This window comes from Pieris napi, chromosome 11 (genome assembly GCF_905475465.1).
Source record: "Pieris napi chromosome 11, ilPieNapi1.2, whole genome shotgun sequence".
Classification (NCBI taxonomy): Eukaryota; Metazoa; Arthropoda; class Insecta; order Lepidoptera; family Pieridae; genus Pieris; species Pieris napi.
The window spans coordinates 12,870,053-12,879,935 of NC_062244.1; the positions used below are offsets into that span (position 1 = coordinate 12,870,053).

The 9,883-nt window shown below is 37.3% G+C and overlaps 1 protein-coding gene across 2 annotated transcripts; it reads left to right on the plus strand.

Moving 5' to 3' along the window:
• Positions 1-1,508: 1,508 nt before the first annotated feature.
• On the plus strand, positions 1,509-9,069 carry LOC125054161. Of its 2 annotated transcripts, XM_047655893.1 has the most exons (8): positions 1,509-1,676; positions 2,885-3,047; positions 3,634-3,717; positions 5,289-5,489; positions 6,995-7,264; positions 7,352-7,694; positions 7,798-8,054; positions 8,210-9,069. In XM_047655893.1, the coding sequence occupies exons 2-8, from the start codon at positions 2,901-2,903 to the stop codon at positions 8,543-8,545; spliced, it is 1,638 nt and encodes a 545-aa protein (XP_047511849.1). In that variant the 5' UTR covers positions 1,509-1,676; positions 2,885-2,900; the 3' UTR covers positions 8,546-9,069. The 2 variants fall into 2 exon arrangements, with proteins under 2 accessions (XP_047511849.1, XP_047511850.1); XM_047655894.1 differs by lacking the exons at positions 1,509-1,676; positions 2,885-3,047; positions 3,634-3,717 and adding an exon at positions 3,787-5,230.
• Positions 9,070-9,883: the final 814 nt, after the last annotated feature.

The following is a 9,883-nucleotide window of genomic DNA, read 5'->3' on the forward strand; positions in this document are numbered from 1 at the left end:
AGTTTATAAAACATGGTCTTCTAAGAATCATAATGTCCGTTTCAAATGTCTTAAGAATAAGAATAATAAGCATTCGTTGTATCAACACTTTAGTCTACTATTTTATTTAGTTAATATGTTATTTTAATGAGCTGATAAGAAACGACGTAATGCTAGTGTTAAATAGCTTATGAAATTTAATTCTTAGAACAATTAGTGACTAATTAAACGGTATTCCAAAATCATCCAAATACATCTTGTTGGATTATGTACTATTTATTTATAAACGTATATAAGAATGACTTCATAAATATTTAATTTAAAGTTATTTAGCACATATGCCTGTATTGAAAAGGAAATTAATATTATTAACATATTACGCTAATCAAAGCAGCATTGGCGTAGTGGCTTCAGTGCACGAGTCTCATCCCTGAGGTTGTAGATTCGATCTCCGGCTGTGCACCAATGGACTGTCCGCCTATGTGCGCATTTAGTTCGCTCGTACGGTGAAGTAAACATCGAGAAGAAAAAAAAAGAAAGCGCCACAGAATTTTTATATTTCCAAAAAAATATAAAACCTTTTTTAGGTAATTTTTTATGGCTTATACTCGTGATGAGTATTAGATAACTATGCAAATAGTAAATTATCAAGCGCTTTCAGAGCAATATAAAAGAGATTCACAGTTTGACGATAAGGCTGTCTTATCTCATCCATGATCCAGATAGAAGCCCAATAATGCGGAAACTCAAGTTTGTTTTACGTATCTAAAACGTTTTGGTTGTGTCTGGTTTCTTTTATTATTATATTGCTTCATCACATTTATTTTATCTTTGTATATGTATACATGTGTCTATCATATATATTTCTTAGTTGCGTTTTTGTAAAATGATATATGTAACCGTTTTATTGAAGAATGGAAGACAGGACTGTTTTGAAACAAATAAAGTCCAATTTAACAACTAAATCAACAAATTTTATCATCCTTTTAGCTGGAATAATTATTTTATATCACAAATGTATGTGCTAAACTCTAAATTCTAAAACATTAATTGGCAAAAAACTATTTAAAACATCACAATGATATCGTATTTTTGCGTATATTTGCGAGTCACTTTATTTTAAGCTTTTTACAAATTTGTTATCAAAAATGTGTAGTATCATCACTTTTCATTGTTACCTATTGATTCTCTGGCAACAATACGTGAGAGAAGAGCACCAAAGCAGGAACCTGTCCTGCAAAGAAACGTCTAAGAATCTGACAAATGAACCGTGCGTTTGGAACACCCTCACCTGAACTTCGCTCTGAAAGGAGGCCAGTCTGTGACGTCGAAGTCGTTTTGAATCCTATCAATAGCACGGATGTATGTGTACATTTACCTTTGTGTGTGTTTCTATGTATGTCTGTCTGGCCAGAGCACGCGGTCCGCGCGTGGTTATATCCACATCTCATTCTTACCTATAGCCTCATCCCTCTCACTCTTGACTAGTGCATGGGGAGGACTGATTAGTGAAGTTAAAATACCTCCGACGTTATATTCACCCTCAGTCGTGTTCGAGACTTCGAGGTGCGCTTCAATACGCTTGCTGAATTTCAACAGTGTTAAGGAGTGACTTTTGTATTACAGATTTAACTTGTTGTGCAACTTGGAAAATCCCCCTGATATCTAAAATCAGCTACGTTTAATTTAATCCTCTGGTAAGTTACGGATATAATAATAAATGTCAAAAGAATTTTAATGAAAAGTTTGAAAAGAACTGAAAATTAAATTCTAAGGTGATCTTATGGTATTCCGTGGAATATTCTAGAAACAACCGAGTGATTCTTTAACGGGAGCTCAGCAAATGGCCGACATCACATAGTGGGCGCCGCTTTCTCTTCTTCGGATACGTTTAATCTAATCACTTTCTAGTAAATTATAGGTTGGGCGGCAAATTACGTTGTTTGTCAACATTTAATAATTTATCTAACTACTTGTTTTTAATTTTTTTAAACTTCGAGTTTAAATTTATTTTCCTTGTGTATGTAGTGTTCCAGACAATTGTTTTAGGACAACTCAATCGAGTTAAGTAATTAATAACACACATTATGTGTTGTAAATTCCTTATTAATTAAAAATTATTTTGATCAACCTTTGACTATTTTCTTAATCTTACCGGGGCTTTAGGGTAAATCTTACCGCTTACGACCTTCATAAACACATTTTTTTTAATTCTTGTCTAACAGAATCATACAAAGAAATATCCAACGCTCACACAAACGTATTTTGAAACAGCTGCATACAGTTGACCAATTTTTTTGAGTAAAAACTGGTTTCGTATTTGGTCTACCTGTCATACATTATTCCGTATTTGGAGAAAGAAATTGTACCTGCACAAGTCCTTTCAAGGGTAGCAACGTTTTTTAAAACTTGTTATTTTTCATAAAATATTTTTTTTCATAAAGTCATTTTACCGTAAAATAAAGGATTATATTATTGTAGAATATACTCGTAGATAATGATAAGAAAATAGGCCATAAATTTAAGTAAAGTCCTTGTCAAGAAAATCAATGAATCAAATTGCGATACTATAAGATATTTTCATATCTTATCGTTTTACTTATCTCTCAATTGGTATTTAATATGTATCTTTATCGTGGGAAAGGATCGTATGGAGAACGTCATCCCGATCTAAATATAAAAGATGCATCGGTACTGACCTATTTAACTTTCTTGCTGAAATATCAGAACTCCGGGGTTTTGTTCGAAATTACTTTTATCGTTCCTTTCTATGTAATTAATATTATAAAGAACCTAAAATTTTAACGTTTCATTATTGATATAAATTGTTCTGGATTGTATTTATATAATTGTGTGTTTTACTTTAATTTGTACTTAAAAACCCTAACAATGTTATTAATTACAGTAAATAAACAAACAAGATGTTGTCAAGTCCTGCAATGGAGTTGCAAGTCGAGGAGACTCCCTACGCCCTTCGCCGTATGTGGAACCTCACTCGCGCCCGTCTGGCCGGCACCTCTACGACCATTGATGAACCGGCTTTAGTGGACAACTTACTTCCAGCTCAGGTAATTATATAAAGTGTAATAATAATATATTTAAAAGTATAATACTAACGGGTGAATAAGTTACTTTTAGAATTTTTCCAAAACTATGTACATAATAAATTATGTAAGCGCACTTGTCAATGAAATCCTAAACTAAGTACTATAAGCTTAAAGATTGAGATCGCCATTGATGTGGCGCAATATGTTGAGATATCGCCTTTCTCCCATATACATATACATTATAAATTTGGTACGGATTATCGACCGTTTCGGTAAATTTAAATTGCTATATAATATTATATGAGACAAATAGGACTTCCGTTTTACAAAAAAAAACATCGCGTCATTTTATAGAAATTACGGAAATGAATTATAAAAACGGTTATAAAATAATTTAACAAAGGACAAAATTTTTCAGAAATGACGCAGTTGTTAATCAATAAAGTTAAGGTCATAATGGCCTTGTGCTGTGAACATATTCTGTCGTTGCATGTATTTTAAATCAGCTTTCGAGTTATGTAATGTAGATTAAATTAGGTATACTACTAAAAAGTATAAAACTCGGATAAAAATCGTTTTATAAATATAACATACTATTTTTTTATAGGAATCTGAAGGAGCTCCTAAGCTCCCAGTACCGAGTGACTATGAGAGTGACGTAGAAGAAGCCTTTCCTGAATTGGAAATACTAGTAAGTATAAATTTAAATCTTTAAAGTTTGATAAATTAAATTTAAATATTAAAGAGATAAAATACGCGTTGAATTGTATTTCGTTACAGACACGTTGTATTTTTAAGCTGTAATATTTTCTGAAAAGGTCAGATTTGAAAGGAATAATAATATAAATAAATAAAGGTCTGTCCGTGGCTGGTAAGCCACTGATGTGAATTAATACCGTACTATTGTGTAAAATTATGTAAATCTGGGCTGCGTTTTTAACAATAACAGGAAAGGAACGAGTTTGCACTTCGAATACAAAAGCATATTCGAACATTGTTTCAAAGACAGTTCTCAAGTTAGTAGTACGAAACTATTATTTTATCCAATTCAGTCCTTACATACTTGTCTTTTAATTTTAATAACTAAATTTAGGATAATCCTTACTTACCCTCGTAATGGAATAAGTTTACTTCATCCGGTAATTTTCCTAACAATTTCACTTTATACTGCAAATTGTTTACAAAGTTTGTTTACAGCCCCTCCTAAGTAAGGCAAGGTAGTGTCATGGGTTAATTAAGTTGAGTGCGACACGCCCTTATCTATCTACATCATTGTTGTACGTAACGGGACCGAAGAACATCGATAAGATTAATTAATTAATATTATTTTTATCAGCATTATACTTACTGCGATTCATCGATACTCATTCACGAGGTCGTTCACTCTAGCGAGGTTTCTTTTTGATTGTTTTTTTATAAATATTTACCTTCATAAGTCACGCTCCTAAACTCAAGGTTCGTGAGCTGTTTTGGACATCGTTGTCGTTTTCCTGAAATCTGCATTTGACCTACTTGTTGCAGCTTTGATGTGATCTCGAATTTTAAGTAGTCATCGGTGAAATTTAGATTATACAAAAGACAACTATTTGTCAACGACTAACGTTGTAAGAATTATACAATACATATCTTAAAACGAGAACACCAAAATGATTGACGTCGTTGACAAAAATGTTTACACGATGTGCCTAAAATAGTCTGGAAGCAAAAATAAATCAAGCCGTGCGGTGGACTTTGCTCCCGTTTCATCCTTGAGTTTACAAATCAATTGTCTCGCGTCGAGCTTCCAATATTGCTTTCAATAGAAACCAAATGAACGCTTACACTGATGGGTTGAAACCATACTTGAAGTTCATTACAAGTTCACGATAGAGTCGATTTGTTAATTTAAGATCGAGTCATCTAATGGGAATCGAATGATTTCTCTGTTTTCATTTATAAAGTTAAAGTGGACACAATAATATCACAAAGAACATTTTAAGCATACTTCGAATAATATCCATAACAAATGCCAACTTTGCATACAGGTGTAGGAACCGATGCCAAATCGCAGAAACACATAAACATTCGTGTCTCCCATTATGCTTCGGGGCGACTAGACGGCCGGTTATTGTTAGCAATTAATTAAAATTATTATGCTCAAAACGGAGACGCCATGCTTCAAATGTAACTGTTATTTCTGCGAGTGCATAGTTGATTATCGTCAGGTAGGTTCAGTGCAGTGATCCGTAAAGTCTACAATATGTTAATTGCGGAATTTTTTAGGACCAACATGAGGTTCCAAGTCAGAGCTACTGGACCGAAAGCGACTATGACAAGGAAGCCGTTCTAGACGCCGGCAGTCTGGGAGACATCCCCGCCGTGTACCGCGTGCCCAAGCCTGCTCCTCACCAGATGCCAGTCATCGGGGTCTACATCGACCCCAGAGTTAGAACGGGCTTCAGATACAAAATAAGACCGATGCAGGTGAGACAAGAAATCCTCCTCAATCCTCTCGATCTTCATCTATGTGGCAATTTGAGGAATCGTTGCAAAGAAGTGTTGAAGATTGCATGCACTTAATTAGTTTACAGCGATCGCAATCTTCCACATTTCCGTCCGTTTTTAAGTCTTAATAAATATTTAAATAGCAATTGACTAAAAATAGCAACTATTTCTCAAATCTTAATTGTTGCTTACGTGGTCACATCGAATTAAAAAAAGCCATTTTTACACGTATGTGTATTTTCTATTCGGTGGCAAAAACTTTGAAGATCCATTAAACATTGGGCAAAATTACATTTACTGAACTGCGAAAGGAACGGCTATAGAAAAAGGAATTGAGTTTAGACGAATATGAAACGGCTATCTGGCAACATGATATCGTTCTATTTGCTTTTACGATTACAATTTTTCATTAAGTACATTTTATATAATTTTACGTTAACCCCGGTGTCCTTTGCGGTAAACCCGAACATTTTTGTATGATTAGCTTTTTACAGAACCTAGAGGATGGTGAGTTCTATCCAAACATATCGTACAAAAATGTTAATGAACAAACTAAAATATAAAAATATAAAAAAAACAAGAATTCTCTCTAAAGTTCGTCACAAAACCGCAAACGGCAAGTCTTTGTACCTTTTAATCACGTCTATGGTGTGTAATGGATATCGTTAGTGAGGTTGTCATAAGGTCATGTCATTAATTCTGTGGATATATTTAATAACAAAATTAAGAGAAATTCAGACATCGTACTATGCTTCCGCGTGCGTTGTAAATTAATTAGCAAAACATAGTTATGTTTGTAAACCTTGCACTTGTGTATCGCAATGTAATGTCAACCTCACAATGAATGTTGTCAGATGCTGTATAGGACTTTTGATTGTTTCCCAAACACACGAGTGAAATGGTTTAAATTCAACTCCTACCAACGGCCTATAGCTAGTTCCAGCGGTCAGCAGCGGGGACGATTAGGTTCGCGGGGTTAGAGTTACAGTGTCCGTTGCTGAAATTTCCAGAATGAAAATATCACCAACGACCAACACTGTTAACTGGCGAGCGTTTGCCACTTGTTGTGTGTCGATGTAGGCGATGGTATGTGGATCGTCCAGTTTTTCAGAGCTACGCCCAGTGAGGCGATACGAGCGCAGAACGAGACCCGACTGGTCGATATAGACTGGCTGACGGCATGTGTGGCATCTAGGTAAACATAAGTATCATTCATAAGGGCTTCGTGCCATTGATTGTTGAGTCCCTCTTGACATTTCTCATCAACACTCATTCATTCATTTCACATAAAGCTTGTATTATATTTTAAAGGGGTTTATGGGATTTATGGGCATTTAAGAAAATTCAATTGTTAATTTTTTTTAATTAAACTTTTGTTTATTGTTTAGAAATAGATTTTGTATAAAACTTAGTAGATCTCAATTGTTTAATTCCATGAGCTCTCTTCCACTTCCGTGTATAAATAATGTACTGGACATTTTCAGACTTTGGATGCTCAGCCCCTGTCGGTGAAGCCGAGGTATTTGTTCGATGGCAAGGCTCTGACGCTGCAGTCCATCGGTCGAGGATTCGCTCGTCGTATCACTTTGGAACCCCTGGACTCGACGCTCAATGATAACACCAACTACTTCTGGACGGACTCGCGTCCCGAAGGATTCGTGTTTGAAATTGAAGCTGTCTCAGCGGGAGACAAATTTACGATCTATGACGCAAACCACGAGCCACAGGGAACTCTCGAAGTCGTTCAGCTGCAGGTAGACTATGCCGATCTCATAATCATATCTTGAATTTGACGTTCGTAATGTTCAAACCTGGCATCATTTTTATAATTTTCTTCGCAGAAAAACCAATTAGAGCTGGATCAAAAGATATTTGACGATGGGTCGATCGAAAAGAAAGTTAAGATAAATACCCTCTGCAAAGTGGAGTGGTACGAGAACGATGGAGCTACAAAGTTGGTACCCGTCTCGGGAGTTGCTTTACTGAAGAAGGGGCGCGGTAACGCAATCGTGTCCAGGATCGTCAACGTAGCTATCGGAATCAAACAACTGAAGAAGGGATACGAGCTGAAACCTGGTATCAAATCATCCTCCCGCAGAATCACCGTGAATGGAGCGGATGTTCAGGACATCCCTTGCCAATATTGTGTGGTGGGGCTGGAGAGATACGAACTCCCCGTTATCGGTAAATATCTTTCAGTGATCTCGAATTTTATTAAGATAAACTTTTTGCTTTTTCTATAATTAAAATGATATATTTTTAATAACCCCGGATGATTACATTTCAGGAACCTACGTGGACCCTCGAATCGTCCCCGGATTCCACTACCGCGTGCGTCCCGCGAACTCCCGTCGTCATCTGTTCGACGGGCGCAGTCTGCTCTTGCAGTCCATCGGCTTGGGCTACGGAAAACGCATCACTTTCAAACCGGACTCCCTCAACGCCCCCGACAACTACTTCTGGTCCGACTCTCATCCCGAGGGGCTGGGAATGGAAACTCGCGCCCTGCATCCCGACATGAAATTTACTATTACAGGAAACGGGGTAAGCGCACTAGTTCACCTCTGGAAACTTGCCAAATGTATTTTTGGTAAGACGAGTGCATGGAATTCTCGTCTGCTAATTGATTTCCTGACGGTCAATTATAGTCGCGAGCTTCGCACTCAGAGTCTGCTAAGTGATAACCTTACATTTTTCAGGGACTTTTGCTGGGCGAAGCGATCGTGTTCCGCGCCGATTTACCCCAGATCGAGGAGAAGACCGAATACGTAGATATTCCGGGGCAGAGGGGCAAAGCGGTCGAGAAGTACATCCAGGTGGACGTCACTTGCCACGTGAAGTTGGCCACGACCGGGGGTGGTTCTGCCGACTCCGAAGTCCACCTCATGAAGGTGTCCGGAGTGGCCCTCGTGCGCAAAGATCCGGGCCAAAATGTCGCCAAACTGGTGAAAGTCTTCAACGTCGGTCTGGACTCGCAGCTCAACCTGCTCTTCGCTCACTCTCAAACCGAGCTCACTTTCCACCCCCTCCCCTAAGAGGTCTCCGGATCCGAATGGTATTGCGACGCTTACGATAATTATCTGATCGCATTGCAATCCCAAAAAATCTTACCTGGCTCGACATAGGCTCGGTCAAACTAATCGATTTAGTCATGAGTTCGCGATCGAAGCCTAACTCGGTATTCGAGGGTTTCGATCGCGATTTCGCTTCAATCGGCGCACAACTGAGCAGAGGACACCTTTAGCTCGAACCTGACAACGGAATGTAGTTCGTTGAGCCTAGATTTAACCTTTCTAGGCTCTAGTTCAGTATCTGACAACATTAATAAGTATATAATAAACTTCCTTTTTTCCTGTTTATTGACTCTCTTAATCAGTATTCATTTGACTTGTGTTATTTTTATTATTAAAGCTTGGACGTAACATCTGGAGAGAGTAGCAAAAGACTAAACCGATTCTGAATACTGGCGGGATTGCCAATAACGATATGAAACATTTGATTGATATGATTTATGTTCTCGAATATATTGAAATGTACAATAAAAAATATTTTCAATTTATATTTATTTTTAATTTATCGTTAACAAACCTTACATACCTATAGTTAATAATATTATAATACTACTTTAGGGATGTTGCTTGAGGTTGACTGGTTCAGAATTACTTGGTCGATGTTAAAATAAAACTCCCTAATTACTTGTAGAGAAGAGGTGAAGACGGAATAGTGAAGGATTTTATTTACAAAACTGTGTACAATTATACTTAAAAATTATCCTACACTTACAACTAATATTGACATGTGGTGCCAAGATGCGGAGCGTTGATTGGTTGCGCAGGTACCAGAGTAGGCGATAAAACTGCGGCGCGGCAAAAAGTTGGCCTTTTTCTGCACGCAGCCGTCGAAGCGTACGAACGTGTTCTTCACAGAACACTTCGATATCGTAGCCTTACGATAACGCTAAAAACTGTCCTTTTCAGGACAAATTACGTTTCTCGACTAAACGTCTAACAACTGTCCTTTTCAGGACAAATTATTCTTGTTTCACGACGAAAACGTTTGACAACTGCCCTTGTCAGGGCAAATTACCGTGTCTTACGACACGATGAAACTGTTCTTTTCAGAACACACGACCGTAACTATTCTGATATGTTCTTGTCTGAACACATCACTGTTTCAATACGACACGTTAATCAATCACCTACAGGATTCCCCCTCTAGCGAAGCGTACCGGCAGGCGTATAACGCGGCCTCGGCGAGTTGTCCTTGTAGGTATTGAGTTGTTCCCAATGTCTTGTTGTTTCAGGTCGTTGTCATTTTGGTGTTTCAGGTTGTTATCGTTTTGATGTTTCAGGTTGTTGTCGTTTTGATGTTTC

Bases quoted from the DNA above. Each gene is read 5' to 3' on its own strand.
- LOC125054161 (XM_047655893.1), top strand. From the start codon at position 2,901: ATGTTGTCAAGTCCTGCAATGGAGTTGCAAGTCGAGGAGACTCCCTAC. The intron at 7,265-7,351 runs GTAGACTATGCC...TTTTCTTCGCAG, and splicing joins TCGAAGTCGTTCAGCTGCAG to AAAAACCAATTAGAGCTGGA. The intron at 7,695-7,797 runs GTAAATATCTTT...ATTACATTTCAG, and splicing joins ATACGAACTCCCCGTTATCG to GAACCTACGTGGACCCTCGA.